The sequence below is a fragment of the Cyrtonyx montezumae genome, unplaced genomic scaffold (assembly GCF_038088225.1).
Source record: "Cyrtonyx montezumae isolate F1298 unplaced genomic scaffold, pur_monq_1.0 scaffold_9, whole genome shotgun sequence".
In the NCBI taxonomy this organism is placed as follows: domain Eukaryota; kingdom Metazoa; phylum Chordata; class Aves; order Galliformes; family Odontophoridae; genus Cyrtonyx; species Cyrtonyx montezumae.
This window is the reverse complement of record NW_027072100.1, coordinates 10,065,386-10,082,685: the sequence shown is the minus strand read 5'-3', so window position 1 is coordinate 10,082,685 and position 17,300 is coordinate 10,065,386. Positions and strand designations below refer to the sequence as shown.

At 52.4% G+C, this 17,300-nt stretch overlaps 1 protein-coding gene across 1 annotated transcript; it reads right to left on the bottom strand.

The window, feature by feature from the left end:
• Positions 1-6,216: 6,216 nt before the first annotated feature.
• STMN3 (stathmin 3) lies at positions 6,217-15,973 on the bottom strand. The gene is made up of 5 exons (XM_065754570.1): positions 15,820-15,973; positions 8,663-8,758; positions 8,005-8,180; positions 7,376-7,567; positions 6,217-6,639 (listed from the first exon to the last, which is right to left on the bottom strand). Exons 1-5 carry the CDS (start codon positions 15,836-15,838, stop codon positions 6,580-6,582), a joined length of 543 nt encoding a protein of 180 aa, XP_065610642.1. The 5' UTR covers positions 15,839-15,973; the 3' UTR covers positions 6,217-6,579.
• Positions 15,974-17,300: the final 1,327 nt, after the last annotated feature.

Here is a 17,300-nt window from a genome sequence, read left to right as displayed (position 1 = left end):
TGTGCCCTTGCACACACTGACATTGCACAGTGCTCCTGGTGCTCAGCTCTGAGCCACTCAATGCAATAGGAGAGGTTCAGTCCCCAACCCAAGGCAGCACCATGCTCCCAGGGCTATGTGCTTGGCACAACACGAGCAGCTGTGTAAGCACCCTTCTTCCCCCCTCACTGACCAGCTTCCCATTAACAACTTGCTTTTACAGTGTTTTCACTGCCTGGAAAAGCAAGGGGAAAGAAACAAAATGAATTGTTGCAGCAGTAAGGCACAAAGCTGACTGGGCAGCTGAGGCTTTGCTCCATCCTCTCCCTGCAAGGACACAGTGCAGCTTTGCAATTGCTGAGTGCTGTAGGTTCTTCGCTGACCTCTCCCTGCCCCCCATGCTCCCTTTTGGGGTGAACCCCTACACCCAAGAGGCAGCACCCACATCACCAGGGTCATGGTGCTCCCACAAAACAAAGCACCATCCACGCTGCGAACTTCAGCGACCCAATACAGAGTTTCCAAAGGCTGAAGGGGTGGGGGGAAATGGGGGATAAAAAATAACATATCATTGCACCACTGGGAGGTTTTTGGGGAGCAGAAGGGGTACAGAGCACAGAGAGGCGGTGAATGGAGGGGGGGGGGGGGGAGCAGCCAGGGGGTCCACATGACACAGAGGGTGTAGGTGGGCATGCGGGGGGGGGGGCATTATGGGGTGCACCGCTGAGGTGCGTGGAGGTGGGGTGGACGCAGATGGGGTTACAAAGTCACATAGAGGCACTGCACGGGGAGGGTGGGGGGACACAGAGTACAGCGTGGGGCTGCAGAACTAAATAGAAACGATAGCACTCGGGGGAGAGGGGGGGAGTGCATGGGAGGGGGGCGGCGCGCTCCCGAGGGCGGCTGGGGGGGATGGGAGCGTGGGCGCGCTCCCGTTGGAGGGAGGGGGAAGAGGAGGAGGAGGGATGGGGGGTGAGGGGGGGCCGGCCGGGCGCTGCCGCCGTCTCCCGCCGCTGCCGTAACGTCCTGACGCTCCGCAGGGACCCGGCCGGACGCGGCGTGCGGCGCGAGGCCCCGCGGTAGGCCCGGGCCCGGCGCTTACCTCAGGCCGAGGCCCCACGGCCCCGCTCGCTGCGGCTCCGGGCGCTGCGGCGGGGACTGGGCTGGGCCGGGCCGAGTGCGGGGCTGCGGGTGCGGGGCCGGGCGCTGGGCTGGGGGCCGCGGGGCTCCGCCGCGCGCGCGGCTCTCGGAGCCCCCCTCCCCCCCCCCCCAACCCCGGCTGGCGGTGCGCAGGCGCACGGCCCCGGCTCGGCTCGCGGGACTTATTTGGCGCAGCGCCGCGGCCCGAGCTGCCTGCGAAATAAGTTGCGGGGTTGCGCAGTGCGCATGCGCGGCTGGGGTTGCTCGGGGGCACGGCGCGCGCCGCCGCCGCCGCTCGTAGTGCGGGAGCGCGCCGCGGAGTTCCCCGGCTTTGCTGCTCTGTAGTTTTGCAGCTTTGCATGTTTCTCCCTGCTCTTTCCTCGGCTTTGCATGTGTCCTTCGGCCCGCTGTGTGCTTCCCCCTTCCTCTCCATCCCTTTCCTGGCTCCTTGTGTGTTCCCCCCCGCCTGCATTCTCCATGCGCCGTGCATGCTTCTCAGGCCTCGTGTATGCCCTGGGCTGGTGCATGTGCATGCAATTCCATGCATTTATTCTGTTCAGGAGTGCAGAGCAATGCTTATGCATGGATTTCCCCCCCTCCTGCCCCTCTGCTCTGTGCTCTGATGCCTCACCTGGAGCACTGCACCCACGAGGGGTGTCTTCAGCACAGGAGTGACATGGACCTGCTGGAGCATGTCTGCAGGAGGGCCAGAAAATGCTCCAAGGGATGGAGCACCTCCCTCTGAGGATATGTTGAGAGAGCTGAGGTTGTGCAGTATGGAGGGCAGAGGGCTGCAGGGAGACCTGAGTGCAGCCTATCCGGATCTAAAGCATCTGAAAGGAAGGGGACAGACTCTTAAGCAGAATCTGCGTGATAGGACAAGGATAAATGGTTTCAAACTGAAAAAGGGAAATTTAGATTGGACATAGGGGAAAAGTACACTGTGCAGGGCATGCAGTGCTTCAGGGGAGACCCCAAAGTGCCACTGGTGAGATCCTGGTGCTAGAGCTGTGCCCAGCCACAGGCAGCTGCTTCCCCGATGCTCACAGCCCTGCAAGAGTTGTGCTGCACTGATCCACCATCGATCCTGAGCTTTGAAGAGATAAGTTCTCTGAGGACCGTTCCGCTGTCTTTATCAGCAATCCATTATCAAAATGCAGATAGAAATGTGTGCTTAGCACCTGGAGAAGCCAGCAGCTGTGTGTATGGGAGTGCTTTGTGCAGCTCAGGACACCTCTCCTCTGGGTCTCACCTCCTCGGTGGGTGTCATAGAGTTTCACAGACTCTGGGAAGCAAAATCTCCCTTTCCCTACCAGCTCAGCTGGGGCTGAGGGCTCTGCCTTACAGGGAGTGGGAACTCAGTCTCTGTTTTACATAGGGCAGTCAGGTCACCGCGTTGTTACAGGTCCCCACGCCCAGATCTGCAGGTAGCAAACCTCGGAGCAATGAGCTACACTGCGTTCCCAGTTGGGCTCTTATCTTCCAAACTGCCAAGGTCACGCTGCAAAAATAGAATTCCTCTTTGTGTGCATGGGGGCATCCTGTGCACGTGGGAAGCTTCGGTGCAGTCCCAAAACACGGGGCAGTCCCTAAGGATGCTGTTTTGGGAATGTTTCTATGGGGCCAGAGGAGCTGGGGGTGGTGGGCAATGCCCATAATGGTGAAGGACCCCTAAGGCAGCTATGAATATTCCACAGGGCAGCATTTGTGCTAATCACAAAAGGCACTGCTCTGAATGCTGCAGTGCTGGAGATGTTTGAAAGCATCTGGCTCCAGGGCTCTGTTGGGACGCTGCCCTGGGGTGGGTGGGGGTGGGGAGGGCTGTGCTGCCTTTAGGAAACATTACACAGAGGGTAGAGTGGTGTTGAAAAACAAAGAAGCTCACACATTTTCCAGAACTGGATTTATTGTATTTGCAATCGTCTCATAACGTTTTGCTTGTCCTCTGTTACGCCGCTGCATGCCCTCACCTCTAAGCACAGGGCTTGGGGTGGTACCTGCATTCGAGCATTTTATTACTTTTTTTTTCCTCTGAGAATGGCGATAAAGGATGGGTTTGGTTTCTGCATCTTTTGTACGGGTGCAAAGTACTCGTTTGACATACAGAGGCTTGGATTCTGTTTTGTAAAACCTTTAGGTTCGTTTTCTGTTTAAACGCATTTTATTGGTATTCCCACAATACACACAGGAGCCTTGGAACTCAAACAACCAACTCACAGAGAGAGATGGGCACACATGGGGGTTTGACCCAGTTTCTTTCTTTTTCTTTCGTGTTTCTCATCATCACTTCTCTTGCACAACCACCACCTCCAGCTGAGCATGGCACTCACGTGGGGGGACCCACGGGCAGTGGTGGGCACTGCTGACTGCCCCCCCAGCCCCTGATTTTGGGGTATGAGAAACCTCCAGCATCACGAGCAGCCGTTCCCTGCCTTGCTCCCAGTGTGAGTGCAAACCCCTTTCCCACATGTGCAGTTCTGCATGTGCAGCAGGGCACAATCCATGCCAAGGATGCTCCCCCCCACGTAACGGGGGAAAGCAATAGCAGCCGGCCCTGGCAGAGGGTTCACATGGTCAGGAATTGTCCCCAAAAGGTTGACTCGAAAGATAACCCCTCATCTGGGTTACAGTGTGGCAGTTGTATGGCTCAGGATTGATGAGACAAAGAAAGGCTCAGCCTGGCAGCGGTCTGAGGGGCAAGCTGCTTGGGAGCACCCACCCATGGTGTGGCAGGGCAGCACCTGTGTGCCACACATGTGTGCCAGTCCCTGCTGTCACTGATGCATGACATCCTGCAGCAATACATCCTGCAGCCACATCCCCTGAGCCTCGTGAGGCCAACCCAACAGGGTGGGACCAGCGGGTCCCCAGGCACACCCCTGCATGAGCCCATGAGCCACCAGCCCACAGCACCTTGCTCTCACCCCTGGGCTGCAGGGCACAGCACTGATGCCAAATCAGAGATGGGAGCATGGAGATCTGTGTGCCATCCCTGGGGCCAGCACTGCACCACGGGATGGGTCCCACAGCCCCACTCCAGAGGGAAAGTGCTCATCTCTCTCCTTTAGGACTCCTGCTCATAAGTACAACGTTTCTGAGAATAATCATCATCATAGTAATAATCATAGTACTAAAAACAGTATTTACAACAAGCTCCAGGTCAGAAGTACACACCAAGCAAACACTCAGCACCACAGAGAGCAGGAAGGGGTGAACATCTCGCGGATACCTTCTCAGATCCCACCAGCGTGGGACACAGACGTGACAGTTTCAACCATTTCTTACACACAAACATTTTGCTTAAATCGCTTTTAAAGTTAGGTTGGTTTGTCTGTTTGTTTGTTAAAACATCTTTCTCTTCTTATCATTTCTCGTCACTATATGGATGAGGTGATGCTGCGCTCTACAACGATGCGTATCTAAGACAGCTGCGACTATAAACGGATCATTGGCTACTGCTAAGAAAGTCAACCCTCGGTTCTGCTCCGGTTCCCTCTCTGCCCCCAGTGCTCTGCAGTACCCCAGCACCGGGGGGACCTTCCTGCAGGAGCAGAGTTCCCCCAAAATGCTCTATGGCCGTGGAGGGGTCGCTCCTGGATCCTCGGGGACTTGTGGGGAGATCAGCAAAGAGCTCAGGGTCGGACCCCCAGCAGTGCTGCCCTTTGGCTTTTTGGTGGGTTTTCTTTTCTTTCTTTTTTATTTTTATTTTTTGGTCTTAATCTTTTTGTGTGTGTGTGTGTAATTAAAGCAGTCAGGTCCTCATCAAGCCAGCAATGCTTTTCAGGAGGGATGGAGAGGAAAGCACACAGCCTCTGGTGCAAATCGTGGAATGGCTTGGGCTGGAGGGGACCTTAAAGCTCACCCCCCCCAGCATGGGCTGGTTGCCCCCACCAGATCAGGCTGCCCGAGGCCCCGTCCTGCCTGGCCTTGAATACCTCCAGGGATGGGGTATCCTCTGCTCCATGCACAGCACAGGGGACTCCAGCAGCCCACTCCCTGCATGCTGCCCTCCCCAAAGCACAGCACCAAAGCTCTGCATAGGGGAACCTTCATCACCTCTGGCCCCAGACCCCACCACAGACCAGGCTGGCTGCTCAGCACTGTGCCCCATGCACAGTCAGACCCGATTCCATGCAATGTTTCAGGTGCAACATTTCTTCTTGGATTTTCAAGGCAGAAGCAGAGTGGGTGCAAGGTCCCACAGGAGCAGCTCTGCAGTGCTGGGGAATGCTTTGAGCTGCCTCCCAAAGCCACCGTGATAGCAGCACAGGAAGCCTCAGGCTGGCAGCCACCTGTCTGTATCACACTGCTGTCACCTACCACTGTCACACTTGTATATCCTCTGCTTGTCCCTACCTCCACCAAGAGACAAAGTTTGCCTAAAAATAGGCCTTGAAAAGCTAAAGATAACCAAGAAACGAGCATGGGAACACCTCCTCACCCTTCCTGCAGAATTGCTCCCGCTCAGCTCCACCTCATCCAGCGCTGCTGCCAAGTCCTTCATCCCAAAGCGCTGTCCAGGAGCTCCTCCCTGTCCTCAGCATCCACTGAGCCACATCCATCCTTGGGAAGAGCGATGTCCTCCCTGCCAGCAGGCGGCCTCAGCACCGTGTGCTGTCCCCGTGGTGGTGGAGGGCTGGCAGCCTGCGCACTGAGGGCTCTCCTGCCGTTCTGCAGAGCCAAGGTGACAGAGCCCACGGGGGACAGGGCACTCAGCCTGCAGCCACCAGGGATAGCGATGGGGATGGAGATGGGGAGGAAGACACAGACGGGGACAGGGATGGGGTTGAGGACACGGATGGGATTGGGGACATTCTGTGACACGGCACCAAACTCTGTGCTGAGATCCTCACCTATTTTCACACTGGCTACCAAAGAACCACCCGAGATAAGGACGTTGGGTCGCTGCCTACCCTGGCTGCAGGCACAGCTGGGAGCCAAGGGCAGTGCCATGCAGCCAGCCTGGCCCTCTACACTAACGCTCTGCTCACTGCTCTGATTACATACAGAAATGGTCACTCCTTATTCTTCTGATACTTAGCTCAGAGCAAACACCAAGAGTCATAAAAGCCCCAGGATAAGAATTCTGTATCTCCATGATGCTGCTGGTTGAATTTATTAATATCTTAATTTCTACACGAGTTTAAGAAATATTTTTTCTTTTTTTTTTCTTTTGTAAAAAAAAGGACAAACCCTCCTAAGAAGCTGTTTGATCTCTACTTCATGTGAACTAGCTGCTGTTCTGCTGAGAGGTCCCTACGACCTGTGACTCCCCACGAGCACCGAACGATTAAGGATGCAGACAGAGAAGCGTGTAGCTGGGGGACGAACACCAGGGGATGGGGGGGAGGGGGAGGGAGGGATGGGGAACCAAACGCTGCATCTAGACAAACAAAATAAAACGTGTCAGTCGGTCGGTTTGTTAACAGGAATCAGGTGCTGGATGTGTAGAAAAGCCCTTTATCCAGAGATCTCCTCCCGCTGTTCCTTGTTCCTGCGGACTTCAGCTGCGTGCAGCTCCTGCAAAAACAGGAGAGAGGACACGAGGCGTCAGTCCTGAAGGCAATCCGAGGGCTGTGGGTGAGCAGAGGGGTATGGGCTAACAGCATCTGCTCCTGCGAGCTCTATTTTCCTCCTGTCCTGCATGTGTGATTTGCACCAGCCAAAGAAAAGCTATTGGAGTGGTTTCACACCAACACACGGTGAGGACAGGGGATTCACCTGCGAGAGGTGAAGCAGCGCACGGCAGGAGCACCATGCTGCAGGTGCACGTGCAGCCCTGCAGATGAAGGAATGGCATGGAGCTGTGCCAGGGGAGGGTCAGGCCTGGTGTTAGCAAAACGTTCTTCACCAGAGGGTGCCTGGGCATGGAACAGGCTCCCCAAGGCAGAGGTCACAGAATCATAGAATCATTTGAGTTGGAAGGGACATTTAATGGCCATTGAGCCCAACTCCCCTGCAACGGACAGGGACACCCACAGCTCAATCAGATGCTCAGCGCCCTGGCCAGCCTGACCTTCATGAACATCTCCAGAGATGGGGCACCCACCACCTTGCTCATGACACCAAGTTCAAGAAGCGCTTGGACAACACTCTCAGACACACAGTATGAATGTTGGGAGGTCCTGAGTGAAACCATGAGCTGGACTCCACGACCCATACCTCCAAACTCGGGCTATTCTACGACCCTATGATCCCATGACCTCCCCGGCCCCCACAGCACCCACCCATGGGTGCCAGCACCCCACGCACTCACCTTCTCGCGCAGCCGCTCCCGCAGGGCAGCCAGGTGCGCCTCGCGGATCTCCCGGCTCAGCTCCATCTTGTAGTTGAGCTTCTCCTCGGCCAGGCGGCTGAAGTTGTTGTTCTCCTCCAGCGCCTTGTGCAGCACCTCCCGCTCGTGCTCCCGCTTCTCCGCCAGCTGCTTCAGCACCTGAGCCTCCTGGGTCTGGTGAGGCAATGGGACAGCAACCCTCAGCCTTGCTCTGGACCCCGCAGAGCTTTGCTGATCACCTCCCCCCAGAAGGCATTCACAGAGATGTGGGAAATAGCACAGGCAGCTGTTAGAATAGCAAGGCTGAGCTGGCTGTATGACCAGCTGTTACATCTCCATCAGCTGCTAAGAACACCCCATGGCCTGGATGGGATCAGACAGGGCTCTGTACAGCTATGTAGTTTTAGGAGCAGAGGAAAATTATGGCCACCACATCCAATTTCCTGCCTAAACCAGGCTGCAGAACTGCATCCTCCTGATGTCTCACCTGACTTATCAATAGCTGAATAATACATAAGAACACTATCAGCAGTCATTTCAATTGCTCCTGATCAGTTATTTTTAGGGTTTGGGGTAATTTGTACCACTGTTGCTTCAGGGCATCCCATTACCTTCCTCCTCTCCTCTGCAGCCTCCAGCCTCCTCTGCAGCTCCTCCAGGGACAGGTCCTTCTTCTTGGGGGGAGAGGAAAGGATGGGGCTCTCAGGAGACAAATCTGAAGGAGACTTCAGGATCACCTCAAAGCTCTGGCCCGATGCCCTCTTATCCAGCTGCTTCACCTCCATATCTTGGGGGAGAAAAAAAAACAAGAGCTCTGTAGACCTGTGACACACAGGAAAGCCTTGACCTGAGGGCACTGAGGATTCCACATAGGAACAATGATGTTCCACATAGGAACAATGAATTAATTCCTTGTCTTGACCTGGGTAATTTTGTTCTATTTCCAGAACTTCTTGATCAGTCATCAGCTTCATCCCCCCCTAAGTCAACACAATTCACTAAAATTACAGCATAATTACAGGAAGTCCATACTGCTGTTAACAAAGTGCATGTCACCCCAGTAGGAATTAGACAGCCTCTGTGATCAGTTCCTTCAGAGGAAAGGTGAGTCATGTCTACACAAAATAAACGGGAGGAGGAGGCTAAGCAGAAGGACCCTGGACTGAGATGGGGATTTCTGCCCCAGGATGAGAGTGCCCATGTTCACCAAAGTGCCAGCAGCAGCATTTACCAACTGCTCTGCAGATTCCATGGGAGCAAGTTACGTACCTCCATACTGATAGATGGTGTTGGGATGAGGCTGGGTGTGGAAACAGGAGCAGATGAGGGAGAGCAGAGACAGCTCCTTCATTTTCTCCTTGTAGGCTGAAAAAGAAGAAATAGCAATGACAAGAGTCTAATGGCAATAGCAGCTCCTTTTCACGGAGAAACGAAGCAAGTAGGCCCAAGGAAATCCATTTGCAGCTCCAAGACTCTCTGGAAGATTTCCAGGCTGCCATGGGTTGTCCAAATGGCCCCAAGGAGCAGAAGAGCAAACAGAATTACCATCCAGTGTAGCAGATGTCATAGGAAGACACACATTAGGATTTTACCATCTCCAGAGGTGTAAGTTGCTGCGGAAAATTTTCTGACCAAGGAGTAGACACGCTTCTGCCCTTGTAGTGAACCAGAAAGGGGCAGCTGCCCAAACACTCTCCAACCCAGTTCCAGAAGCCCACTGACACCTAGAAACGTTTCTCAGCCCTCAGCAACCTCCCAGTCTTTCACAACTGTGACATCAGTGTCAAGAGATAAGTTGCAGTCAGTCATGCAGAGAACTTCCAACTTCCCAGTGTACCACCTTCACCACAGGAGCCAGCAAGGGAAGGCATAGGTGGGTTCATGCAGGCAGAGGATGATGCTGGGCTGCAATCACAGCAAATGCTGTCCCCATGGCATTCTGCAGAGGATAGGGAAACACACAATCCCTTCAAGCTCTGCCACTGTGACCCACAAGTTTGTTCAGCGTTCCCACAGTTGGAGGATGCACCACTGCACCCTCAGAGATCACAAGTGCACGAGCTGCTGTCCTAACGACAGCAGTGCACACAGCTTCTCCTTTGCTCTCCATGAGCTATTCTGGTGGGGGGAAAAAAATAGGTCTCTTTGCATACTTCATATCAGCACTTATTAATCCTCCCAACAATAAAACCTCATCCTATTTAACACCCTCCTCCTAACCAACAATCCCTGCAGCTCAGATCTATATTGAACTTTTCCCAGTTCATGCCACATGCTGATTTTAAAGCCCTGTCCTGTTCTGCTATTACAAGCATGCCAGATAGGAATAGTTTACATCAGCAATGCAAGCAGGACATCTTTGATTTTGTTCTTAATGGAAAATACTTAATGGAAAGCCTCTGAGAGTGCCATATTGCACTGGAAGAGCGGCACACATCAGTTAAGTTACTAAATCTCATAATTTGCTGCCAAGAGCCCAGAGGAGGATCTCTGGACTCAATGAGAGACATTACCACTTAACAGAGAGCACCAAGGTCCTTGCTTTATCATTATGCCTGATCCTGGGTGAAACCAAGACATTAAACAGATGTACCACATTGCTGACCCATCAGTTTAATGGTCTCATAGCACTTATAATAAATCACAAGGCTTTACTTGTCGTAACCTGAACTTCAGTAGCTCCCCAGTTCTGATTTTGTGGTTCTCTGAGTAGATGAGTGTCCGCTGCAGCCCTGCATTTAAGGAGTCCTATTGTAGTGATTTCACTTCTTAGCAGCTGCTTTCATTCCACTGGGATCTTCCCTGTCCTGCTTCCCTTCTGTAGCACAAACTGACCGTCCCTCTCTGTCAATTAAAACGAAGAGGAGAGAAGAGGACAAAAGGACATCGCTCCACTGAGCTGCGGCAGTGCTTTAATGAGCCCTGGAAGTGGTCTGCGTCCTTCTCCCGGCGCTGGAGCCAGCAGCTGCACCCCGGCGCCAGCCGTCACATGCAATTAGCAGCGTGTGGGCACATGGGCCGGAGGAGCAAAGCTGAGAGCTGCCAGCCCCAGACACCGGAGTGCAGCGGGGCGAAGAGTCCAAAGAGCCCCACCGATTGTGCAGCCCTCTCTGCCAAGCAGATCCATGGCAATCGCACAGCTTCGTCCGGGGGAAAGCAACGGGGAAGGCCGCCCAGCCCCGGGCAGGACGCGGCCCCGTGCCGGGCTGTCCCAGCAGCACCGCCGCCATCCCCGCGGCCCTTCGTGCGGAGCTGTCCCTTCAGAACCACCCCCGAGCAGCGGCAATGTCGTTGTAGGTTGTTTTTCTTCTATTTGCATGAAAAAGGGGAGAGATTGAACCTCGAGAAAGTCATCACCTCCGATCCACGCCCCGAAAAAATAAATCACGAGATGCGGCCCTGAAAGTCCCCTGCCTCTGCTCCAGAGCCGGTGGTTACACCCTTGAGATCCAGCACAATGACCTCATCCTCAGACACTCTTGGAATAACAGCATTGCATGTGCCCAACACGCTGTCAGTAGGCTAAGGCGAGAAAATAAATTCCGTGAGCAGAGGGAGATCCTGGTTCTATGTAGTTCAGGTTGGTCTGACACTGTAAATGAGATGGGAAGCTGAATTCAGCTGGGGATTTTGCTGATGTAGGGTTTGAGCATCAGCTTGTTCACTGTTACTCACCTCTTTATCTTGAGGGCTGTCCAACCCTCTCAGTACAAAAGTTAGTCCAAGGTCTCCTAGGGCAAGTTGTTTTTCTATGTTGGGATTTGATGTTTCATTGGTGCAGATTGAGACTTTGCTGGCTGGCCTATTACATTTCTTTCACAATTGCTCGCACATAAACATGATTACAATTAATCTAAAGCAAACTGAACATTTACAAACAGATACTGCAGCCTGGGGAGCAGTCCCAGCTGTCACTCAAGACATTTGTATAAGCTCCACAATGTCAGACTACCACAGCAATCATTCCTCTGGAAGTGGTCTCAAATTCAGTGTCAGGTTTTGTTTTTTTTTCCAATATATTTTTGAATGTTCCCTTGAGAGAGCTCCATTTGGCTCAGCTGGAGAAGATTTATAATGCTGCAAATAAAAGTAAGGAACATAACCACTGAGTCACTGTTTAAGAAACTGTGTCAAAGGAGATTAAATACAAGGTCTCCTGAAGCAAGATTTTCAATCTCAGTTGAATCAGAAAGAGAATGCTTAAAGCTCCCAGGGCAAAAGAGCACAACTGGAAACCATGCACTAAACAATTTACCTCAGGAGTGTCTACACTTGCATTTGCCAATAGATGAAGATGTAAAGTTCTGAGGACATGTTTATGTCAGGGGGGAAAATCCCTGAAGCGAGATAAGACAGCTGGTTGGACAGAGAATTACATGTGATCAGCTCCTGCCAGGAAAGATCATGTGCCTTCCAGTCCACAAGTTCACATATTTCAAGAACATTTCGACACGAAAAGCTAGACTTTTAATTTAAGCATCCTGTAAGGTGGGGTGAACTTTATTTTTGGTTTCATGGGACCTCAGGTAATTATTAAACAGCAATACTATCTAAAAAGGTGCAGTACTTCTGCATACTTATGCCCAGTAACATGCACAATCTGATTCTGCTCTGCTCCAGTCCCATTGCACAAACCATTCAAGAATTAATCTTAATTAAAATGTTTCATCCAGCTTTTCCCTGCACTGTCCACATTGCACGAGTAACACTACTTTCTCCCTGTTGCAAGGAGAACGAGGCAGATCACCAAAGCCTCCACCAACCTGACAAGAAGTGAACACGCTCTCAGCTTCCTTCCTCTCCAGCGACCCATTTCCTGTGCTCCCTCTAGTGCTGTGCAGTACATAATGCATCCTCATATTCTTGCTGCTTCCCGGGAGCACTACATACAGCATATGTCCATGTGTAGTGTTTATCTCCAAGTTAAGCCCGCGGGACACCATCCAATTGCTCCCTGAGCAGCTGTGGAGCAGGAAATGGAGTAGTGCCTGGGGACGGGCACAGCGTGAGAGTAACGTGAACCATCTCCCACTGGTGATGTGCATGGACCACGGGGTTCCCCATTTCCAACCCAACATTGGTCAGAAATTCTGGTTCTTTGCTTCCTGACCAGATAAAAGGAAGCTGAAGGCTGCCCGATCAGCCCACCTTTGGTTAGATGTTTAATGATGTCCAACAAAACAGTACCGGGCTAGTAAGGCACAACACCAATAGAGTGTAAATCATAATGAACCAGAGTACAATGAGAATCATTTGTGTGAATTCAGACAATTAAAAGAGATGAGTCTGAATATGCTGTATTTGGTAGCAAGGTCAAAGGAAGGTTATTAGAAGAAAATTACTTGTTTTGCAAATATAACTTTGGGAAAGAAAAAAAAAAGCATCTATGATGAATGCTATACCACAATAAGATGAGAATGGTCCTATTATAAATGTAGACAAAATAAAAACAGAAGGAAAAAAAGATCAGAAAACCACACCTTTAATTACAAAGAACGCCATGCCACACACAACAAATGTGACCACAACCTTTGATAAGCCTTGAGAGTACAATAGGATGGAGATACTCTTACTGCCAACAAGATAATGGCCAGAGCTTTGTCTCAGTCCAACTCACTTCCATCTTCCAGCTCTGCAGCATCCCAAACCAGAGCAGCTCGAGAGCTCACACAGCCAGAAGAGGAAGGGAAGCAGTGAAAGCAAAGAGATCCTGAGGAACGAGTGTGATGCAGCTCTATTTTTATAGAGACCCGAAAAGTGCTGTGGGTGCATGTGCAATCACTCATGAGGACAGACACGATGATCACTCTGCCTGCTGTCAGACATCTGCTGAGCCATCCCCAAGATTGGTTTCCTATCACCTAGCTCATTCCCCCCCAGGTTTCATTCACTACTCATGTACACAACATCAACCTGCATTATGCACTGCCAATAGATCAGCAAATCACTCACACTCTAATGCTGGAACATGTGGACTTTTTTGCAGGAAAATAACCCCTCCTCCTAGCTAAGCAGGAACACTGAGAACATTTGAGAACACTGTAATGGAGATCTGGGGCAGAAAGAACCATGACTGTCACCAGTAGTAGAAATGAGGGTATGGAGCAATGCTCTTTGCTGTTCACCAGCACCATTCAGAAAAGGAAGGAAGAGGGCAACCCATGCCCATGTCAGGACGTAGAGCTCTGACATTTCAGTGCAGGAAGGAAAACTCCGGGATCCATGAATGCCAAGCAACAGCTCCTCTCAGCTCCTCCTTCTCAGACACCAGCATCTGAGAAAAGCCCATGGGGCTCCCACCTTACTGCATCATTTCATAATCTCTATGTAGGGAGCTGGTGCTCCAGACTTCTGCTCAACACAGACACCTACACTCAACAGGGAAAGCTCCAGCCCTGCAGAGCCCCACAGGCTCCCATCAGGAGCTGCACGAAGCTTTGTCCAGCTGCTGCAGGAGGGTGTGTGGGGCTCTGGCCCTGCAGCACTGCAGCTGAACCTGCACTGAGCATGTGCTGCTGCTCACTCCACTTCTGCACTGGCAGACACAACCCTGGCCAGCAAAAAATGAAGGTGAAAGACAGTGGTGGCTGCTGGGTCATAGAGGAGCAAGCCCTGTTTCTTACCATCCCAGCAATTTGTTTGAACAAATCCAAGAAAATCTTCCCAAGGGGGAATCATCCCCTGGGCATCAGCTGCAGACAATTGCAGCTGTTCTCCCTGCAGCATGGATTAGCTTTGGCTGGGGATAATGAAAGGAGAAAACAAGGTTTTTTTTTCCTATTTTAAGGAGCTGATTGCCTTTTTTTCCTGCCTTTCCAGGCTGTGACTGCTATGGAGACAGCAGCTGGTGGGAAGCTGCTCACTGCAATGCTGGGCGAGGCTCATCCTTACTCTCCTCCTGCCACAGCCCTGCCTTCCAACCCCCTGACATCGCTTCTCTGCTCACAGCAAGCCACAGAAAGCAAGATTTTATGGAGCTCACACTTCTGCACGATCTGAAGTGTGCCCTGGCAGTAAAATTGCGTCTTCCAGCAGGTGAAATGTGCCACGGATGTGAGGCTGGAAGAGTGAGAATGCACCAAACGGGGGATGCATCCGGCACCTCACCCATGCAGAGTTCACTGCACCCTTGGTGTCATGGCCGAGCTGCCTGCTGTGTCCCCCCAAGCAGCTCCATGTCCCCTTCCCAACAGCAAACACCCCAGCCCCATCACGGGGTGGGAGCAGCTGGGGCACCTCCCAGCACACCCTAGCACCGGGACACTTGCATGAACGCATACAATGGCCGAAGATTTCCGACCATACAGACACCTTTCAACGTGCTGCTTCCCAACCTTCAGCTGCACGCAAAGCCCACTGCACCTCACCCGCCCCCCAACACCTCCCATCTTCCCGTCCCTTGTCAAAGGAGAAAAGAACAGAGAACGCCCGGAAGGACCCAGCAAAGGGCAGGGGAAGAGGCAGGGATGCTGCCTGCTGCCTTCTGGCTGCTTCTCAGGCAGGGAGGGGGCACAAGGCACTCCCCACATTTCCTTTTTGTCTTCCCTTCCCATTCAGCCACACACCCCAGCCCTGCATGGTTCAGCTTCACCCACCCAAGCCCCTCTTTATGTAAATGTTTTCTCCAGAAACTTCTATGCATTTTTTTTTTCCTAAGGGAAAAAGAAAGACCCTCTGAACACACCCACTGTCTGCTGTATCAGCACAGGATTTTCTCCTTCTCCCCAGCTCCAGCCATTTCAATTCCTGCTCTCCGTCTCAAAAGGACAAGGATTTTTTTTGGGGGGAGCGGAGCCCACCCAGAGCCCCAGTGCTGCTGCAGGAGAAGGGAGGGGGGCTGCCCTGCAGCACTGCTTCACCAGCGCCATCAGAGGACCGCTCCCCTGTAGCATCTTCTGATGAAAGAAACCCAGGGTGGGAGCTGGGAGAACGCACAGTAACACGCTTAGGTTGGGTTTAGCATCTTCTTTTTATGGGATTTTTAATTCTCTATGTCTTCCTTTCCAACATCCATTCAAGCAATCTATGATCTTCACGCACCCGAATCGTAGGGAAATGCCATTTCTCATTTCTCTGCATCCAGCTACACCCCATGCACGGTTTTTGTCCTTTTTTTTTTTTAAGGGAATAAAAAGAAAGCTGCATCACACTGCAGAAATAGCCACGAACTGGCACGCAGCACCATCGGATGGTGCATCGCAGCAGCAGGCACTGCACACATCGACACATTTATCACGGGTGGGTCGGTATTAGAACCGAAAGAGCACCTGCCGCCTTGCACCGGGGGGTGTGTGCTGGGCGGCGGGGAACAATGCACCCCAAACTGCACAGGCCGAAGGAAGAAAAAAAAAAAACAACCAAGCCCCAAACCTTCAAATATACCTATGTATACATACAGAGAACAAGGGGAAGACGCAGCAGCCTACCTGAGACGGTGCTGGCCATGCTGCGGGATGCGGGGAAGAGAGGTCGGAGCGGAGCGCCCGCAGCGCGGGGATGGAGCGGAGGGACGGGCGGGTCCGCGGCGGCGGCAATGAGCGGCTCCGGCTCCTCCGGGCGGCTTTGACGGCGGTCCCTCCCCGTCCGCCCGCTGCCAGAACTGCGGAGCCGGGGGGGGGTGGGAGTGGGGGGGTAGGGGGGGAGGCAGACACACCCAGCTCCGGCAAAAGATGGCCTTCCCCCCCGCCTGCCTTTCTTGTCTGCTCTGCTGCTCTCCTTCTCCTTTATCTGCTGAGAGACGAGCAATTCTGTTCATTTTTATTATCTTTGTTATCTTTCTGATTTGCACCTTTTATTATTTCACGTTATTCCAATCATTTCATTTAGTAACCATCGTGGCTCTGGGTTCTGGTAATGAGGAGGATGGAGCTCACACCAGGACCCCAAACCCTGCAGCGTTTTTAGGGGAGGGTTCCCTGGTGGGCTCAGTGCTTTCAGGCACAGTTTGTGCTCTAGGGCACCAAAGGGGCTGCAGCTAGGGGTGAAGGTGCTGTAAAAGGAGATGCAGAAGAGCAGAACGAAGCCTTCTGAATTCAGTGTAACTTTTCTGTCTGTCTGTATGTGTACGTACCAATTATTTTTATTATTAATTCTTAGGCATCAGGACATTTTTTCTTCTTTCTTTTCTGTTTTCCACCTTTTCCCCCTTTGTGCCTGCTGCTGGAGGCCAGCACACCTGCGCTTTTGCAGCTCGTCCCCTCTGCCACACTCAGGGCCACTCAGATGGGCTTTGCACAAGAGCCCTGCAGCCCCCAGCCCCCTGCACGGCCCCCAGCTGCAGCCCCCCCAGCGTGCTGCAATGCAGGCACTCCTGAGCACCCCCAGCAGCTGCAGGGAGCCATGGGCTGCTCACGCTGCTGCAGGCAGAGTGGCTGCAACAGGGATAGGAGCTACATGCATTGCCTGCTGAATGCACTGAAGGAGTCAGAGATTTCCCTTTCTTCTTGTTTTGTTTGTTTGTTTTTCCCCCCAATCTCCAAGCGCCCTATTCCCCCAACAGCGTATATAAAATGGCGAGATTTATCACAGAAGTAAAAATATTAAGTCTAATTCCAAATAATATTGCAATTATCCATGAATTTCACTCTATGTTTGGAGCAGGACGATTTTTTTTTAATCCTAAGTGGACAATTCATTGCTACCTGCACTTATTCAAGGCTTGTTTCCCAGCTGTAAATCCCCTGCTTTCTCCTTTGGCTGAATTTCTATGACCTTATAGATCATCCTGAGGGCTGCAGGCTGAAGTTTCCTGTGGTTCAGGAATACACTTCTCCATCAGCAGCTGAAGACAGCTATCCCAGGCACACCAATACTGGAATCCTCCCACGCCATTCAGTGCGAGCTCTGGCTTTGATTCGCCCAGGAGGTCTGACAGGGTCTGCCTACCCACTGCAACATTCTGAAGCAT